Here is a 19,010-nt window from a genome sequence, read left to right as displayed (position 1 = left end):
TCTTCTAGCTCGTAGCTTAGAGCAGGGCACGAGCGAGGGAGAGCGTGTGTGCGCGCGCGTATGTCCGGGTCCCTCCGAGCCCTCCCTTACTAAGGACCGTGTGGTTATTTAAAGAGATGTACCCACGCCCGTAGCCAGAAGAGCAGCGTGTTTCACAAGAGTAAACGCGGTAAACAGCTAACGAACGTGCTGTGTCTCAGTCAGTCCACGACCCGCCAAACAAAGCAGCAAGGTGTGGCGTGTGCACCTGCACAAGCACGAGGGATGCCCGCACGGGCCTAGCGTCCTGCCCCGGGAAGCAGCTGTGGGAGGGACGTGGGTGAGCGGCCCCAGCCGAGGGGCGGGGGGCCCCGGGGAGCCTGTGCGGCGGAAGGACTGGGAAGGGTCGCCCCGATGGGGAGATGGCGTGCTGTGTTGTTCCCGTGCGCTGTCCGGGTCTGGAGCATGCACGTTCCTCGAGGCCCGGTGGGGCGAGGCCTGCTCCCGTCCCAGGACGCAGTAGCACTGAGGCCCACGTGTCTGCTGCAGACCCGTGCCTGTACATCCCACGCTTTGCCCACCTGCTGGAGTTTGGGGAGAAGAACCACGAGGTGTCCATGACGGCCCTGAGGCTCCTGCAGAGGATGAAGAGGGACTGGATGCACACTGGCCGGCGCCCCTCGGGCCTCTGTGGAGCAGGTGTGGCGGCCTTGCTGGCCGCGGTGGTGGTTTCCGTCCTGGCTTCTGCAGGCCGGGCACGCGGGTGGTGGGCGGGCTGTCTCCACAGCGACCCTGGCCGCCGAGGACTGCCAGCTGCTCCCTGCGCTGACTCTCAGTCACAGGGGCAGGGCAGGACTCGTGGAGGCCGCGGCCAGCCCTGCCCTGGCCCCGCGGCCCGGTCGTTACTGCAGAGGGTGTCCGGGCCTCTCTGGCTGACTCCTTGACCCCCGAAAGGGTAGCTGTCTGGGTTGCCCTCTAGGTGGCAGCTGCCTGAAAACAGTCCCGCAACCCTGTCCTCCATGTCTCGGGGCCTGACGCGGGCCTGGGTCTGGAGCCCTCCCCGGCAGGCCCCCACCCTGGCCCCCACCGGCTCCATACCTGTCCAGAGCGCCACGGGCCTGCGTTCCCGCGCTCGGCTGCCAGTAGGATCGTTTCCCATTTCGGAGCCCGATTTCCAAGTGCGCTGCCCACTCGGGGCCTGTCTGAGAACCAACCTGGCTGTGGCCGCCACGTGGGGCCCACCGCCTTTTCTCCCCGACCCCGGGCCGTGTCCCCAGAAGCCTCACCTCCACTGCCGACCAGTGTGCCTGTTCGAGTCACCTGAGAGTCAGCTCGCTGGTTTGCGGGGTGACGTGAGGTTCTCAGGTGGATTTTAATTCTCCCTGTGTGGAGGACGGAGTGTGAGATGAGCACTTTCTACGTTGATAGATCACTGCGTGGTTGCACGCAAAGCCGTGTGCAGCTTTCAGGGGCTGTGACGGTCACATGCTGTGTAAGCGTTCCCCATGGTGAGGCTGGGGACTCGGCGCCTGCAGGCCCCCCAGGCAGGGCTCTCCCCACCGCAGGTCATCGGCCCCGAGCGCTGGGCTGCTGCGCACCTGTTCCGATGCCTGACTCCCGTCGTGCCCCCCCCCCCCCCCCCCCAGCACTTCTGGTCGCAGCCAGGATGCACGATTTCCGGAGAACCGTCAAAGAGGTCATCAGCGTGGTCAAGGTGTGCGAGTCCACGTTGCGGAAGAGGTAGGTGGCTCTAGTTTGTGGCCTGGGGCATAGACGGTTCATCCGTCGGGCCCAGCCAGGCCCGTTGGTCGGAGCCACCTCCCGGGGGGCTCCTCGGCGTGGGCGCCACCCGCCTCCCTCCCGGGCGTCTCGGTCAGTCCTGGCACCATGCCAGCTGCAGGTGCAGTGCCTCTCTAAGGTGGGTTGACGTGGACTGTGGGGGCCCGGGAGCCTGGTCCCCCACCCGGGGGGACGCCCGGCTGACACCGAGGGCCACCGTGCCATGTGTCCGGGTGCCCACGAGCTCCTGCTTTGGGGTGTGGTGTTCGTGGGGTGGCACAGCTCAGCATCAGATGCATGTGGGCTGAAGTCCAATTGCCAGCAGACCTGTAATTGTGCCCGTTCTCTCAACGGATCTGGAACATTCGATGGCTTGTTTTCAGTGGAGGTCGTGTCCTGTGGCAGTTTTCAAAAGCAGATAGTAAGGCATTTTGTTTGTTCAACCTCTAATTCTCTTCAAAACAGTTAAAAAAATTTTTTTTTTCATGTTTATTTTTGAGAGGGAGAGATCACGAGCAGAGAAGGGGCAGAGAGAGAGGGAGGGAGAGAATCTCAAGTAGGCTTTGCACTGTGAGCACAGAGCCCGATGTGGGGCTCAATCCCGTGACCCTGGGATCATGACCTGAGCCGAAATCAAGAGCTGGACCCCCAACCGACAGAGCCCCCAGGTGCCCCTGACCATGCATTTTTAAAACCACACTACTCCACTTTGGAGAATCATTGTTCTTCAGTGAGTAACACTAGAGAATTTTAAGCCACAGTGGTGTGAACGTAATCGTGGTTTGGAAAGTTAATCTGTTGTGTTGAGAGCTTGTAAGAACGGGTTCACTGAAGGTAGAAGCACTACTCGTTCATCCAGAAACATACATACGTTTGTTTATTTGTTTGTTTGTTTAGCGTTTATTTTTGAGAGAGAACTCGCGCGTACACGAGTGGGGGCAGAGAGGGAGACAAAGACTCTGAAACTGCGAGATCATGATCTGAGCCCAAGTGAGACGCTTAACCAACTGAGCCACCCAGGTGTCCGCCCCCCGCCCAAGTTTTTTACTGAACATTTTGTAGGTTGGGGGCACCTGGGTGGTTCAGTCAGTTGAGGGTCTGAATCTTGATTTCAGCCATGGGATCAAGCCCCTGTCAGGCTGACTGTGGAGCCTGCTTGGGATTCTCTCTCTCTTTCCCTCCCCCTTGCTGGCCCTTGATATCTCTCTCTCTCTCTCTCTCTCTCTCTCTCTCTCAAATAATAAAAAACTAAAAAAAACAAAACGTGTCTTGTTGGGTGTGAGATGTAGGGAATTGAGCTTGAGTCAGCACATACCTAGGGCTGCTGGCTTGGCCTCCTTCCTTCTGGGCCTCCTCTGAGTCTCCCCGTGGGAGCGACAAGGGGAGCTTATCGCTTGTCCAGCAACAAGGGCAGGTGACCCCTGCCCACCCTGCCTTCCTCCCCAGGGCCCCGCCGTGGGGGGCGGCAAGCAGGGCCTGGTGACCAGCAAGTGGGGCCACAGTGCCCGATGGCCGTCTCCAGGGCCCTTGTCTCCCCGTGACTCTCTTGTCCCAGGCTGACGGAGTTCGAAGACACGCCCACCAGCCAGCTGACCGTGGACGAGTTCATGAAGATCGATCTGGAGGAGGAGTGTGACCCCCCTTCGTACACAGCTGGGCAGCGGAAGCTGCGCCTGAAGCAGGCGAGTCCCCGTGTCCGTCCGGCACTCGGGTCCCTCGAGGCACTTCCTAGATCTCGTGTCACGTTCCTACTTTGGGACGAGAAGCTTAGTTACAAAGGCTCGACTGGGTCTGTGTCCACACAGCTCGCAGGGAGAGGCGGACAGATGGGTGGGTGAGCAGTGGGTGGGGCACCAAGGGCCGGCTCTCCCCAGGCCGTGGTCCCCGTGCCTTCCCAGGGTGTTTCGCGTACGGCGCCTTGGGCAGGCGCTGCCTTGCTCTGGGGCCTGGTCGTTAACGTTTACCCGGAGGGCTGGGGTCCAGGGCCGCTGCTCCGTGTGCCGCCTGCGGGGCCCCCGGACGACACCCGGGAGGAGGGTCCGGGCAAGGCCCGGTGGTCTGCGAGGAGAGGCGGGGTGTGCACGCCGCGTACCTCTTTCACGCCTGCCTGTCTCCACTGAAGGTTCTGGGTGCTTTGTTTCAGCTTGAACAAGTTCTGTCCAAAAAACTGGAGGAAGTTGAAGGTGAGCAGCCGATCTTACCGCTACGGATGCCTCGTGTCCCTTAGAACAGGGGGCTTTATATTCATGGTTCGCTTCTAATTTCCTGCTGCAGGTGAGATATCCACCTACCAGGACGCGATTGAGAACGAGCTGGAGAGCAGCCGGCCGAAGGCAAAGGGGGCCCTCGCCAACCTGACCAGAGACGGTGAGTCCCGCCGGGGCCCCCGCGGCCTCGAGGGGCCGGCCCCCGCCCTGCCGCCACCCCTTCTGTGGCCGAGGGATCCCGCCTCACAGGGCCCCGCTCCCAGCCCCGGCCACCAGCCGCCTCCTGGCCCTGACGTGCTGGGCACAGTGTCCAGATGCTCCCGGGACCCCTGCCCGCCCGCCCCCCCACCCAGGTTCCAGCCCTGCCACCCAGATCTTCCTTCCAGACTGGCCTGCTGCCTCCCTCCAGACCCCTCCCTGCTGTCGCCCGCCCTGTGCCCTCCTCAGCCTCCCTGGGGCTTCCTCCGTGTCGTGGCTCATGTGAACGTTTTCGGGTACGCACTTGGTCTTCCTTTGTCCCCCGGACGCCCCCGTGTCGACTTCTTTCTGGGTGCTCTGGGGACCCCGTCTGGAGGTCCCTGGTTTGCCAGGGCCAGGTGCCCGCTCTCACTGCCCGCCCCTCTTCCCCGGGGTCACTTCCTCCTGGCACCTCTGGCCCGCCCCGCGCCGCCTCCCAAGGACCCGCGTCTTCCCGCCCTTGGGTTTTCCTCGGCCGCCCGCTGGTCCGGTGACCCACCGTCCATCGCCGCTGCAAGCGGTGTCCTGCCCCGTCTTCACTGCTGCCGTGCGTGGGAGACCGCGGTCTCCAGGTGCTGCCCTGGGCTCCCTCGTGTCAGGAATCCCGTTACCGCTCCCGGTGCCGCGCTCTTGGTCCCCAGGTTTTCCTCGTGAGTCGCGGGGGTGGCAGCGGGCACAGCCTCCTGCAGGACACGGGGCGGCTCTGGGTCGAGATGCCACCTTTCCCCGAGAAGGAAATGCTCAGGCCTGGCTTTCACCGGGTCTGGGCTCCGTGAGCGTGACCCACTGCCGGGATGGCACCCTGTCGTCGGGCCTCCCCGTCTGGGCCCCCGGCACTGTCCACACAGACGGGCAGAGCTGTCTCAGGACACGTTTGACTTTGTTATTTCTGTGGGGTTTGCGCTCTCCTCTTCTCGCATAGCGTTGTTTTCTGGTGTTTTAGTCGGTTCGCGGTTCCCCACGGGTCCCGTTGGTCTGTTCATCCTGCCGCCTTCCCGTCGCTGAGCCAGGAACGCCTGTTCTTCCAGCTTTGCCCATGTCCTGACCTTCAGGGTCACTGCTTGGGCGGCTCGCGTGCAGGGCCCGTGAGCCCGTCCGAGCGGCAGACGCCGTCCTGACGCCCGGTGTCCGCGGGGCTCACGCCTCTGGCTGGCGCTGCTCTCGGAGGCCGAGGTTTCCGTGAGGAATTCAGTCTGGTTTTCGTGGTCGTCTCCGTGTTTGGCCCACAGCCCGTCCTCGGTGCTCCTGTGTGCTCGTGGCCCACCCCGGGTCTGTGGCTGGAGATGCCCGTGGGCTTGGGTCGGGCTGGGTCATCGCACTTTCTGCTCCTCGCTCGCTCTGCCCGGTGACCCCTCAAGGACAGAGGTGGCCGGTGTCGGCTGCCCCCGGTGCAGCGCCTGCGGCCGCCGTGTTCTGACAGGCCGGTGTGTCCGGAGGGCCGTCCTCGGGGCTGCGTGCACACCCCATCCCGTCCGCGTGTGCTGCTCCGCTCCCCTTCCTCGGCGCTTTCGTGCGTCGTCGTCTTGCGGCAGAGAATTGGACGCTGCCTCGTCGCCTGGCCTGAAGCCTTTTCTCCCGTAGCAGGTGCAGCTGGTTTCTGTCCGTCGCCGTGACTTGTTACCGGTCCCTTCTCTGCGCCGGGGGCCCCCTCGTCCCCTCCCCCCGCCCCCACGGGAGGGCCGTGTGGGTGGCAGGGGCCGGGTCCTCCGGGCAGGCATCAGGGCAGAGGTGTTCATCCGGAGGGATCATCACCCCACACGCGTTTCCTGCTCCAGGGCATCAGTGGTTTCGTCCCCCCAGGGCTGCGTCGGTTGGGACGTGACGTTCTCGTGTCAGTCGGCGCTCACCACGAGCTTTAAGTGGGACACGTTCCAAACCGGAGTAAGGTGTTCCTTTTTTTTCTTTTAACGTTTGATTTTGAGAGAGAGAACCAGCAGGGAGGAGCAGAGAGAGAGACAGAAGTTCTGAAGTGGGCTTTGCGCAGAGAGCGGAGAACCTGACGTGGGGCTTGAACTCACGGACCACGAGATCGTGACCTGCGTCGAAGTCGGACACTTAACCGACTGAGCCACCCAGGCGCCCCAGAGTGAGGTCTCACGTAAACTTTAAACTCTGTAAGGAACCACGCACGTCGTTGGTGACTCGTCAGTGGTTTTACTGAGGCGTCACTGACGCACGACAAACCGCAAACTTAGAAGGCGGTGTTTTGGTGAGATGGACGAGGCTCCCCCCTCCCCCACCCCGACGCCCTGGGCCTGTGTCAGCCAGCCCTCGGAGGTCGGTTGTACTTCCTGGCGTTTTTCCTCCGTGGGATCACAAGGCCCGTCCTGACTCGCGTCCGGCCGCTCTGCTGTGTGGGAGCACGCGGGTGGGGTGCACAGCGGCCCCGTCTGTGGTGCGTGGCAGGCCCGACGTACGCCCGGGTCGTTAGTCTAGCCGGGGCTGACGCACACGTGGGGTGTTTTCTGGGTTTGGGTTGTCGCGCACACAGCGCTGTGAACGTCTGTGCGCAGGTGACCGCGTGGACGTTTGCCTCCTCTCTGCCGGGCGAGCGCCGAGGAGCGGACTTGCTGGCCAGTGCGGGGCACGTGCCCCTGTCTCGGAGGGGCCGCCGCGTGTGTGCCCCGCTGGGCGTGGGAGCCGCTTCCCGACGCCACTGTCGGCCTGGCGGGAGGGTGATGGCGCCCGCAGAAGCCGCGGCCGGTTCTGACGGGCCGTGTGTTTTCTTCTTCCGGACTCTCGAGTGTCGCCTTCGTGTCCCGAACACCAGTTGCTCACGGGAGGGCCACGCTCTCCAGCTGGTTGCGATCGAAGCGACTGATGTTTTGTGGGTTGCTTCCCGAATCACTTCCTAGACGTGACTAGGAAGTTTTGCCTAATCCCAAGCCATAGGTATTTTCCCCCGTTAAAAAAAATTTTTAGCTGTTACATTTGAGTGAATTTTTGCACAAAGCGTGAGGCATAGGCCGAGGGCCGTGCTTAGGTGCGTGGACGTCGGGCTCCCTCTGTGACGAGGCGCGTCTTTGAGCCCCTCTTTCGTCGGTTGCTTACTGATGTTAACGCAGCAACTGCTGGCTGGACGGCGATGCTTCTCTGCACAGCGGCGGGGCCCTCTGCCTTTCCACGCGGTTCACAGGCGGTGTGTGCGATTGGGTCCCTAGGCTCCGTGGAGGACACCACGTCCAGCGTATTCGGGGAAGACGATGCTGAGGACGAGGAGTTAGAAGCCGCTGCCAGCCACCTGAACAAGGACTTTTACCAGGAGATCCTTGGTAGCGGCTTGTCCAGCAGTTCCGAGGGGGCCGGAGACCCCGACGGGGACGCCAGGCCCCCTGCCCTGGAGTCCCTGCTTGGCCCCCTGCCCACCGCGGCCAGCCTGGGCATCTCAGACTCCATCCGAGAGTGCATCTCCTCCCAGAGCCAGGACCCCAGTGAGTGCCTGGGGGCTTGGGGAGAGGAGGGGGGCTCCTCTGGGCGGGGGGGCGGGACCGTGGCCGGCAGATAGCAGGTCCAGGTCGCCCGTCCCCAGCTGGGGGAGGTGGGGTGCAGCCTCACGGAAGGGTGGGCGCTGCGCCTGCCGTGTGTGAGCCATCGGTGATCCCGGCATGGGCTTGTCACCACCCTCAGAACCCTTCCCCAGCGGCCCGCTGGCTTAGTCCTGGCCAGAGTCCTCTGCTGGCCGGGGGTCCTCCTGCCCGAGCTCCTCCACGGGGACAGGGCCCGCGTCCCCCGCCCGTCCCTTCTCGTCTGACCGAGGGCACGGTCCCCGCCGGTTGGGCTTCGGCGCTGGCGGTGCCGGTGGCCCGGCAGGAGCGTTGGCCTCACCCCGCTGGGAGAGGCCTGGGGCGCGGGCTGTCCCGGTTCTTCCGCGTCTTCCTCCCTCAGGTGTCCCCAGACTGCAGGGTGCGGGCCCTGCCTCGTCTCCGGGCACCGAGGGCTGGGCCAGGAGCCCCTGTGAGGCTGTGCCACCCAGACGTTCATCACATACCCTGTAGCCAGGTGTGGCGATGGGCGGGCACGTGCCCGCCCCGATGGCGGTGACGTCTAGGGTGAGAGGGACAGCGACACGGCCCGAGCCCGGTGTGCAGGTTGTACCGTGAGGGCCCGTGCGAAGGCCCTGAGGCAGGAGGGGACCGTTCTTGCAGGGGCCGAGGGAGCCGGCATTGAGGCAGAGCAGGGAGGCGTGTGAGCGATGTGTCTGAGCGCCAGGGGGAGTCCACGCAGGGCCTCGGCCGCGGAGCGACGGTGTGGCCCGCGGGCTGTGGGTGGAATCGGGAGGAGCCGGCAGAGGACCATCTGGCGACGGGGGCTGCAGAGAGCAGCGGCTGCCCCGTTTTCTGGGCCGTGCACACTGTGCTGTTGACCCAGCTGAGGCAGGAGGGGAGTGGCCAGCGGGGCCTGGGGACGTCCCGAGCGTGTCACTGGGGACTCTCCGCGGCCCCTCTCCTGCTCCAGAGACGCTGCTGTCGTCCGGGAGCCGCAGGGGCCGGCGGGGCACCGCCTCGGCCGTGGCCCCGGTCTAGTGTCCTTCCTGCACGAGCGCTGGCGTGAGAGCCGCGCACTGTCCCCCGAGGGGCCGCCGTCCGCCCTCGGCCAGAGCCCCCGAGTCCTGAGACAGCCCGGGGGAGTGTGCACCTGGTCACCGGTTACTGACCCCCAATGACACCGGTGTCGTGCTTCCCCGTAGCGGACGCGTGTGGGGACGGCGAGCTGGACCTCAGTGGCATCGACGACCTGGAGATCGACAGGGTGAGTGCGCCTGCAGCCTCCGCCCGTGCGGCGCGTGGTCTGTGCTGGCCACACCGCCCTGCCCTCCCGCGGGTGGGGCGTCCCCACACCGGGCCACCACACGGCCCCCCGGGACCTTCATCAGTTCCCGGGGCGGGGCACCGTGTCCTCAGCTCAGTTCCTTCTCAGGGACCTGTGCCCCTGCACTCTGGCCTGGCTCCTGTGCCCCTGCTGTTGGCCTTGGAAGGGGCGGAGGACGACAGGGTCCTTGACCGGCTCCCCCAGTGAGCCTACGGCCTCGTGGGTCAGAGGTGCACCCCTGACCAGCGTATACGAGCAGGAAGGGTGTTGGTGGCCGAGACCTGAGTGTGGTGCTGTGTTCTGCCCAGTACATCCTGAACGAGGCGGAAGCCCGCGTGAAGGCCGAGCTGTGGATGCGGGAGAACGCGGAGTACCTGCGGGAGCAGAGGGGTAAGCGCCCGCCCGGCCGCCCGCCCAAGAGCCTGGGCCACGGGGCCCCCGCTGATCCTGCCATTTGGGGACTTTTCAGAGAAAGAAGCAAGAATAGCAAAGGAGAAGGAGCTTGGCATCTACAAGGAGCACAAGGTAGGGGCACCCGGTGCGCGTGGGGGCCGGCCTTGCTCCCCCCCCCCCCCCCAAGTCACGCCAGGGCTCCCGGGGGGCAGCACAGACCTGTGCCCCTGGCCGCTGGGCCCTGACTGTGCTGGCCTCCCCTCGGACAGATGTGCCGTTCGGCTTTGGGCAAGATCCTAGGCAGGCTGAATTGGGCCCCTGTGACCTCTGTGGACACCCTGTCCCACCTCTGGGACCTGAGAGAACCTGCAGTCACGCTTCCCTTCCTGTTGCTGGTCACAGTGATGTGGCCTGCTGCTCGTGTGGCCGGATGGGGAGCACCTTTCTGGGGCAGGGGGTGAAGGAGGCCAGGGGTGGCCGTGGAGCTTGGGGGTCAGGGTTTGGGGCCCCCGGCAGCATGGCAGGGAGGAGCTGGCAGGAGGCACAGTTAGGCCCTGGTGCATGGTGCGGCACCCAGGACGAGGTCCGTCCCCGCTGGGTGACGCCTCCTGAGGTCAGGGAGCACCCCGTGTGCCCTTCGGGTATCTGCGTGGTGGGCTCGTGGGCGGTCGAGTTGGCCCCACGCCCCGAGACCTGCGCCCGGCTGGTGGTGATGGTGAGCTGCCAGGGCACAGTGGGGTGCAGCCGGCCTCCCCCGTCCCAAGAGAAGGTGGGAGCCGCCCTCAGGGAGGCCCCGGCCCCCTGCACACCTCGGCTCCCCTGGGCGGGGGGTCCCCAGGAGACCCTGGTTGCCGAGCCCCTCCCCCCCCACCTGCCGGTGTCCAGCCGGCCGTGCCCCCACATCCCACGCGGCACCTAGCAGGCTTACGGGCGCTGAGGTCCCCGTGGGGTGGTGACGTCCCCGTTTCCGTTGAGCCCAAGAAGTCCTGCAAGCGCCGGGAGCCGATCCAGGCCAGCACGGCCGGGGAGGCCATCGAGAAGATGCTGGAGCAGAAGAAAATCTCCAGCAAGATCAACTACAGCGTGCTCCGGGACCTCAACAGCAAGGGCGGGGGCGGCCTGCAGGAGGAGGACGCACAGCCCGAGGGGCGGACCGCCACCCGGAAGCTGTCTCGGAGGAAAACGCCCGCCAGGAGGCACAGGGCCGACCCCGTGACCGGCGTGGGGAAGAGGTACTGGGCCCGGTGGGCCGGGTGCTGGTTCCGAGCGGGGCGGGAGGCCTGGGCTAGCCTTCGGCCCCCAGGTGCTGGGGACGCACGTCCGCCTCGCGCTGTGCCCGCTGCCCTGCGCGCTGACGAGGGGCTCCAGCCCTGGAAAGGGGCTGTGGCCTCAGGGTGTGTTGCGCTCACGGAGCGGGTGGGCCGGCCTGTCCTCCAGGAGGGGCTCTCTGCACCCCGTGCCCTGGCTGCACGCCTCTCTCTGCCGAGAAGGGGGGCGGGCGGAGAGCACATGCCGTGGGGGGTGAGCGGGTCAGGGGAGGAGCTGGGAGCGGCAGAGCAGGCCAGCGCCCTGGGCCCAGGGGGTCACGCAGGGCGTCATGCGCCCCGCGCAGAGGCGCCCTGGAGGGCCCGCGGGGGCAGGGTGGCCCCACTCCCCCGCCCTCACCTCCCAGACCTCTGTCGCTACCGGTTTTTAACCCTAACTCGACCGAGAAGTAAAAACGTTTTTGGTGTGTTTTTTTGTCTCAAGTGGGACTAAATGTCTTTCGTGGTTTCTGTGACCCTTTTTTTTTTTTTAAGCTTTGTTTAAGTAAACTCCGTACCCAGCGTGGAGCTTGAACTCACCACTCTGAGACCAAGAGTCGCGTGCTCCGCCGATTGAGCCGGCCTGGTGCCCCTTGTGACGCTTTTTTTTCTAATTTTTTTAAAGTTTATTTTTATTTATTTTGAGAGAGAGAGCGTGTGAGAGGGGCAGAGGAAGGGCGAGGGAGAGAAAGAATCCCAAGCAGGTTCTGTGCTGTCAGCACAGAGCCCGACATGGGGCTCAGACCCACAAACCGTGAGATCGTGATCTGAGCCGAAATCAAGAATCAGACGCTTGACTGACTGAGCTGCCCAGGCGCCCGTGACACTTTCTCTAGAAGTTGGTTATTCTGCTCCCTGGTTCCCGAGCGCCCAGCGCGGCCTGCCACAGACCAGCACCCCCGTGATCCCTTCTGGTCGTGGTCTGGGGCCTGGGGCGGTGTCCCCAGCCTGTCCCCTGCCTACTCGCTGGACCCCCAGAGCGGCGCCCTGGGCCCTCAGGAACCTGGCACCCTCCCGCACGGGGCCTTCCTGCCGGGCTGCTCAGGCTGCCCCGAGCTGAGTAGGTGCGTCACCCCCACCACAGCCCATGGCGCCCTGTCCACGGCGCACAGGGGCTGCTTTGTCTCTGGCCGCCAGTGGACAGCGTGCGGGCGAGTCCCCGTCTCCTGGGTCAGCTGTGCCCTCTCAGCGCCAGTGCGTCTGTGACCCGGGCTGTGAGAGGGTGAGCGGGCTGGGGTTATGGGCCGAGGGGAGGAGCGTGCTTCCCTCCCAGGGGCTCGCAGACCCTCCTCCGGGCTGCTTGACCCATACCCCCGCCTCCCCGCTGGCCGTCCCACATGCCCTTGACCGCCGTGACTCTTCCCCAGCCAGGTGGGTGGACAGGCCAGCTTCCCAGTGGGGACCGGGAGTCCACCTCTGTGGGAACTGCCCTCCCTGAACCGGGCCCGTGGTCTCGGCCGGCACGGCCACACGCTTGCTGGTCTCCTGCCCAGAGGCCGCCGGCCTGAGGCCGTGCCAAGCGGAAACCTCCCACGAGCGCTCCGAGGGCCTGTCCACCTGTCAGAGCTGCCCTGGTGTCCACTCCCAGTGTCCCAGGGCTCGTTGGCACATCACAGTGGTGGGGTGCGCTCGGTCATCTGAGGCCCGTCTGGATGCTTCCCCCAACTGGCCCTGGGGCAGGGTCCCTGAGCGTGGATGGCTTCCGTGGCCAGGCCGTGGGAAGGGAGCCTGCCTCCTCTCAGTTGGGGTCTCACTGTCGCCCCGGACAGGTCGGCGTTGTCCGGGGGGTCTTGGTGTTCTTCTCCTTCCTCCGTTCCTTGCAAGTGGCAGTGTGGCCGATGTCCCGGCTTTTGTGTTTGGAGGGTCTGGGGGGAGGGGGCTAGGCCCCCACTCCTCCAGGCATCCAGCCACGGGAGGGGCAGGGCTGTGGTTGGCCGCTGCCCGCAGCCCCCACACGCCGATCCAGAACCTAGGCTGGCAGAGCCCGAGGGCAGCCCGACGTCAGGTCTGCGTTCATCAGATATCGATGGACGTCAGTCACGGCCCGGGGCTGTCTCCTGTTGGCTTGCGTGGCGTTTTAGCTAAAATTGGCATTTGCTGCCAACGTCGTAAAGAAGCCTTCACCGAAGAGCCCTGCTTTCCGACTTCTGCCAGGGGCCCTGCTCCCGCCCCAATTCCCAGCACAGCGGCTGTGCCCCCACGTGGTACGGTGCCAGTGCCTGGCCTGTGGGGGTGGGGACTCGGAGATAGATGCCGTCCCTCTCACAGGTCTGTATCACGTGGACACGCGACCTGTTCAAACGACTGGCTGGCGCCGCGCGCGTTCGCGGAGGAGAAGCCCCCTAGCGGCATGGGGCGGGGGGGGGGGGAGGGGGAACGTGATTGGCACCAGAAGGAGGAGACCTGCTCACTGGGAGAAAAGGCAGAAGGAGGGGCCGGAGGGCAGAGGGAACCAGGGCAGGTCACAGCTTGAGGCCCGCAGGGTCCACTGGGAAGAGTGACCACAGAGCGGGCCCCGGGGAGGCGGTCAGGGCCGCCAGGGGCCGGGGGAGCCGAAGCAGGAGGGGCTGGGCACCGAGAGCACACCGTGCTTGCGGAGGAGTGGTTGGCCACGCATCTCAGCGGGGCCCCCTGTGTCCCGACCGGTGGCTCTGGCCCGGGCTGAGGCCCTGCGATGCACTTTCTTCTAGGTTGAGGCCAATGGTGTCTGCGCAGCCGGCCAAGAAGGCGGCCGCAGGAGAGGTACGTGATGCGGCCGCAGCCGGGGGCAGGGGCCTCGAATACCAAGCTGTGAGCAGCTGAGAAGTCGGGCCGGCCCAGGCCCGGGGAGGCCCGAAGCCTGCAGGTGGCAGGGCAAGTGTCCCAGGAGCAGGCCTGCCACTCTGGGGTCGCACTGCCAGGCTGTGTCATCAGACAGCGTGCCCTCAGGGCGAGGCTTTCTGGGCACTGATGTGGGTGTGGGCTGAAGGGTGGGGCGGGGGGCCACTTGGGAGGTCAGGGGCTCTGGGTGTCCTCACTGACCACTCTGGGAGCACAGGGACCCCCCCCCCCCCAGGGCAGGCGGCCTCTAGAGCCTGTCCCCTCACCTGCAGCCCTTGCCCCTGAGCCCGTCCACCCTGGGAGCCGAGCCCGCCAGGCCCACGGCGGTGCTGGTGGAGAGCGGGCCGGTGTCGTACCACCCCGAGGATGACCCCGATGAGGACGACCCCGACGAGGACGACGGGGAGCCCTGTGTCAGCGCCCTGCAGATGATGGGCAGTGGCGGTGAGGGGGCAACACTGGCACTGGGCGGGGCAGGGGTGCTTCAGAGAGAGAGAGAGAGAGAACCAGTGGGGGAGGGGCAGAGAGAGGGGGAGAGAGTCCCAAGCAGGCTCCGTGACTCAGAGCCTGATGCAGGGCTCGAACCCGTGAACCATGAGGTCGTGGCCTGAGCCGAAGTTGGGCGCTCGACTGACTGAGCCGCCCAGGCACCCAGGCCTGTCAGCTTCAAACGCAGTTTTTCTGTCCAGAAGGAGGTTGGGCCTGGGGCGTTCACAGCTCGGCTCCGTCCGTTCTGAGAACATCAAGTACTGGAGGTCGCCGACCGGGCCCTCCCCGATGTGAAGGCCGCGGGCTCCGGGTTGCAGGAGGGCCGCCTGGCCGGCGGGAGCGGGGCTCCCACCCGCCACCCCACTCCCACGGCGCTCTGCCAGGCACCCGGGTGGCCACGGTTCCCTTCTGCGTTCCACAGATTATGGTTGTGACGGCGAGGAGGACGACGGGTACTGAGCCGTGGCCCCGCGGCCGTGGCGTCTGGCGGTGGGGGCCTCAGTGGGCCCGCCTGCCCCGCAGCCCTCACCACGGGCGCTCAGCACCTCCGTGGCACTTGCTGCCAGGACCACGTCGGGAGCGTCGTCGGGAGCGTTTCTGCCCAGCGGGGGACTGGAACGCTGCCTGTGCGTCTGGTCCGGTGTGTCTTGTCCCGTGGAAGGAAACTGAGGCGCGAGAAGGCCCGCTTTTCGGAGCGAGTGGAGGGCTCCTTGTGGAGCCGGGTGCCTTGGCCCCCACCCCTCCCCGGGGGCTGAGAAGCACTGCACCAGCCCCACCCCCGCGGGGCCAGGGCCACTCTGTGCCTGTGGCTGTGTCTTCAGCCAGACCTCGGACTCTGGCCCACTCCTGGCCCACGACAGGACAGTTGGCTCCATGACCCCTGGGTGCACAGCTGCCCTGGGCAGTGCCCGCACAGCCTCTGGTGGCTGCCCAGGGTGTTGGGCTGGCCCTGCTGCATGGAGCCAGACCCAGGAGCTGGAACCGGGAGCCGGAACTGGACCCGGGAGCCGGCGCAGGAGCCAGGAGCCGGAACCGGGAGGCAGAGCCAGAACCGGGAACTGGGAGCCGGGAGCCGGAGCCCAAGCTGGAGCCAGAGCCAGAGCTGGAACTGGAGCCAGAGCCGTAGGTGCTCCTTGCTTGACCTGGGATCTGGCTCAGTGGCCACAGAGGAATGACAGGCAGAGGGTCTTCAAGCCTGGCCACTCTGCTCTGGATGGTTCCTGCTGCCCTTGACCACCCCTAAGGACCAGGCCTCGTCGTTGGAAGGCCCAGCAACCACTTTCAGGGTCTCCGCTTGGGCGTTGCTGCTCTGGACATGGCCACGGAGGCAGGGCGGATGTTTTTGCTGCTCGAGGCCCCAGACCTGGCCACCCTGCCCCACCCCCCCCCACAATGGCAGAGTGGGGCCACACTGCCTTCCCAGGGCCCGGCCCTCCGTCTCCAGGGCTGGGCCAGACCCCTCCTGAACGCAGCAGTACGTAGGTAGGGAACTTTGAGGTCTTGACTGCACGTGTCTGTACCCTGCAGCCAGCCTGGACCCCGGGGCGCCTTAAAAGCCGGAGAGGAGAGTGAGTTTAGTGGAACAGAAAGATCCGTTACTTAAGCAGAAATTGGCTGAGGCTATGGTCTGTGCCTTCGCATCTGGGGCCGTGGCCTGCCTTGGAGGAGGGGGGCCACGGCCAGTGGGAGTGGGAGGAGCATACAGTGTGCAGGCTGGACTCACGCCTGACCCTGTTGTCAGATGCGCTATGGGGACGTGGTTCGGCTTCATTAGCAGTCCCCTTGTGCCCAGCCCCGTAGGAAGTCCCAGAGTCTGCTCCTGGCCCCGGTCTCTCGTGGGGCCACGGGGCAGGGAGAGCTTGGCCGCAGCGGCTCTTAGAGCAGCCCCAGGCTCTGGCTTCCTGGCAGGGCCGGCGGGGTGAGGGGTTTCACTGAGCCGCTCGGGGAGCAGAAGGTGGGCTGAGCCTGGCCATGGATGACTGGCTCTGGGGACTTCCAGGTGGAGGTGTGGCGGTGGCCACGGAGGTGACAGAACCACCCTCTGGCAGACGGGGCTGCCTCCCCAGCAGGGCGGGCAAGGCAGGCTTCAGGACGGGGCCCTGGCAGGACACATCCCCAAGGGGCTGGACAGAGGAGGTTCCCACGGAGGAAGAGTCCTCTGTCCCAGTGGGGATGGGGTTTCTGTGGGGGTGTGCAGAGGGCTGGGGTCCTTGGAGAGGATGTGAGGAGAACAGTGAGGCGCGGGCCGTGACCGAGGTGCCGTGACCTGGGGCTGGCAGCCAGCAGCCCTGTGCTCTGTGTCCAGGTCGCCACCGCCACCGGCGTGGGCTTGCAGGGGACACACAGGCCCGTGTGCCCCTCCGCCCCATACCTGGACGCCCCTCGTCCAACCCTGAGGATGACCTCCGTCTGGTCGCCGGGTGTGGCTCTCTTCAGGGGGCCATGGGGGGTTGTCCCTGGCAGGTGCGGGCTGCAGCTGATGGGACAGGGTACCAGCATCACCTGCCCCCCCACCCCCAACCTGGGTCCCTGCGGGCTGGGCCGCAGGAATCTGCACCCAGAAAGCTTGGGAGGCCTAGGTGCCTGGGCCAGGGAGGGGCAGGGACCTCACTCCTGCGTCTGAGGGTCAGGGTCACTGAGGTGCTGAGAGCCAGTGGGTGGTCAGACCCAGGCTGGGATCAAGCCCCAAGGGGGTGTGTCTGGCAGTGGGCCTGCCCGGGGTGCCTCCCCCCCACTGCGTGCGGGTCCCACCCCCGCCCCCTGCGCTACAGACAGGTAGGTGCCGGTTCTGCCCTAATCTTAGCCGAGACCAGAGGGGCACGGGAGCCTACGTCACTTCCCAGGTCACCCAGCGTGGAGGTGGCCTCCCTGGGACCCATCCTGACAGCCGCCCCCTTCCCGGGTGCTGGGGCCTGGCCATACCCGCTCTCGGATGCCTGCCCCCGGGGCCTGGCCAGCGACGGCAGGCATCCCGAGAAGAACGCAGGGCTCCCCGCTGGCTCCCTGCGGTGCTGGGGGACCTAGGGGGCAGGCGGGCCGCCGTGAGCACGTGTGCACCCGTGGGCACACAAACAGGTTCTGGGCAGCCTGGCGGCGCGCGCTTGTCCTCTGACCCTGCAGAGCTGGGTGGCCTGCCAGTGGGGCCAGGGTCCTCGTGGGGGGCAGGAGGCAGCAAGCAGGCGTGTCTGGCAGGCTCCAGGTGGGAGCGCTGTGCCCGTTGGCTCCCGGCCCCCTGAGCCCGGCTCCCCCTGGCCAGCACGTGCAGCGCGGCCGGATGGGTGAGGGCCAGCGCCGGCCCGGACGGGGCACCGCGCGCGAGCATATGCATGGGTACAGGCCCGGCCCCACGCAGGTGTGCACGTGCACACGCAGGTCTGTCGGGGGGCCAGGCCAGGGCGAGCAGGCGGGCCCGGTGCTGGCTGAGGTCAGACGGCCCGTGGGCCTGCCGCTCTCGCTGGTGCTTCCCATGGGGCACCTCCCCGCTCTCCGGGGAGGGTGGGGGACGGCCGAGACTGTGTGTGTGTGGCACCTGCTTGTGCCCCGCCACACCCTGTGCTGTGTGACCTGGCGCCAGTCCGTCCCTGAGCGGGAGTCGGAACTACAGCGTACCTTCTAGATGCCGCAGGGAGGTGGGCGGGCCACAGCCCCTCCCAGGCATGGGGGGACAGGTCTGTGACTCCCTTCCCCACCCGGGGCTCTCCGGCAGGGCGGCCTCTCGGGATTGCCAGCTAGATCATTCCCAGGCATCCTGGGCAGACAGCGAGAGCCCCGAGGGCAGAGAGAGGCAGGCAAGGAGGGAGGTTGGCCTCACGGGAGAGCCCTCTGCGTCCGTCTCTCAAGGGCTGTCCCCAGAGCATGACATCGGTGCATTTCCTCCAAAAGGCTGTGCTCAGCCCCACCCTCCCACACCCGCCCTGCTGGCCACCGTCACCGGTGATTTGGGGCTCACACCAGCCTGCGTGTCCTCAGGCCTCGTGTGCCCTAGGCTCACACACCCCGCCTCCCCGCTGCTCCCGCCAGGTGCCTCCTGCAGCCCCAGGTGGTTCTGGACTGGTCAGGCCCCTAAGTGGGCAGAAGTGCCGACGGCCCGAGGGCGGTGTGGGTCTCTGGAGGAGGGGCTGGGCAGCCCCCAGGGTGTCCTGCTGGGTGTCGTCGCCCTCCGTCCCGCCCTCCCTGGACCAGGCCTGGATGGCAGCAACCTCTGCCGCCTCCGCCCTCCGGCATCCTGCCCTCCCACCCCTCCGTCCACCTCTGGGCGGCTGCAGCACCGAGCGGAGGGTGTCCTCCGTGGTGCCTTCCAGGCAGGGTCCAGGGCCGCTTCCTGGGGAGGGGCTGACCGGTGAGAGGCTGGGGGGGGGGGGGGGGGGGGGGAGGGGCTCTTGTCACCGGCCTGGGTCTGGGCTGGCTGCCCCTGCCCCTGCCAGGCCGCAGATGTTCCAGTGGGGCAAACTCAGGGACTTGAACTGCAGGCCACACACACAGCCACCAGGGAGATGAGGTCCTTCGGGCTGACCGCGTCACTGTCCTCAGCCCTGCCCCCTGGCCGCTCGCCCCCTCGGGCGCCCGGGCCCAGCCTCGCCTGGCTTCACAGGCAGGTTCAACTGAGGCCCCCGCTCCCCCTGCAGCCCGGAAATGCTACATTCCCCGAATAATAAAGACTAGGAGACTTGAAGTGGCAGAGTGTCTATGGTCTTTGTCCACAGCGTGTCAAGGCCTCTGACACATCGTTGCGGGGCCCGCCCGGCCGGGCCCCCCACCCGGCGTGCGCACGCGGAGTGGCCATCTTCCACACGCCGGGCCTGTCCCCTTCCCGGATCTGAGGGCCCCCTCGCCAGCAAGGTGGCAGAGACGGGCACGGACAGGAGGCCCCGCAGGAGCGGTCTGCTGGGCCTCCTGGACACTCCTCGGCGCCCCTGGCCCAGCAGACCGTCTGAGCTCTCGGCCTGCAACCCTGTGGACACTATACCCCCAGCTGCCTGCGACCCTAGAGAGC

At 66.3% G+C, this 19,010-nt stretch overlaps 1 protein-coding gene across 4 annotated transcripts in view; it reads left to right on the top strand.

The window, feature by feature from the left end:
• Positions 1-18,689, top strand: part of BRF1 (BRF1 general transcription factor IIIB subunit) — a 60,540-nt gene extending 41,851 nt beyond the window's left edge. For 3 of the 4 annotated variants that reach the window (XM_078447759.2, XM_078447761.2, XM_060620959.3), the window contains 13 exons: positions 529-678; positions 1,626-1,719; positions 3,314-3,440; positions 3,902-3,941; positions 4,033-4,125; positions 7,364-7,633; positions 8,890-8,951; positions 9,320-9,401; positions 9,481-9,536; positions 10,380-10,636; positions 13,399-13,450; positions 13,801-13,972; positions 14,439-18,689. In XM_078447759.2, the coding sequence (XP_078303885.1) occupies positions 529-678; positions 1,626-1,719; positions 3,314-3,440; positions 3,902-3,941; positions 4,033-4,125; positions 7,364-7,633; positions 8,890-8,951; positions 9,320-9,401; positions 9,481-9,536; positions 10,380-10,636; positions 13,399-13,450; positions 13,801-13,972; positions 14,439-14,476 (1,493 nt within the window). In that variant the 3' untranslated portion in view covers positions 14,477-18,689. The remainder of the gene's footprint in view (positions 1-528; positions 679-1,625; positions 1,720-3,313; positions 3,441-3,901; positions 3,942-4,032; positions 4,126-7,363; positions 7,634-8,889; positions 8,952-9,319; positions 9,402-9,480; positions 9,537-10,379; positions 10,637-13,398; positions 13,451-13,800; positions 13,973-14,438) is intronic. The other variant, XR_013555943.2, reaches the window with a different exon arrangement.
• The last annotated feature ends 321 nt before the right edge of the window (positions 18,690-19,010 follow it).

This window comes from Panthera onca, chromosome B3, assembly GCF_046562875.1.
Source record: "Panthera onca isolate mPanOnc1 chromosome B3, mPanOnc1 haplotype 2, whole genome shotgun sequence".
Taxonomy (NCBI): domain Eukaryota; kingdom Metazoa; phylum Chordata; class Mammalia; order Carnivora; family Felidae; genus Panthera; species Panthera onca.
Note: the sequence above shows the minus strand (reverse complement) of the source record. Positions and strands in the feature narration are given on the sequence as shown.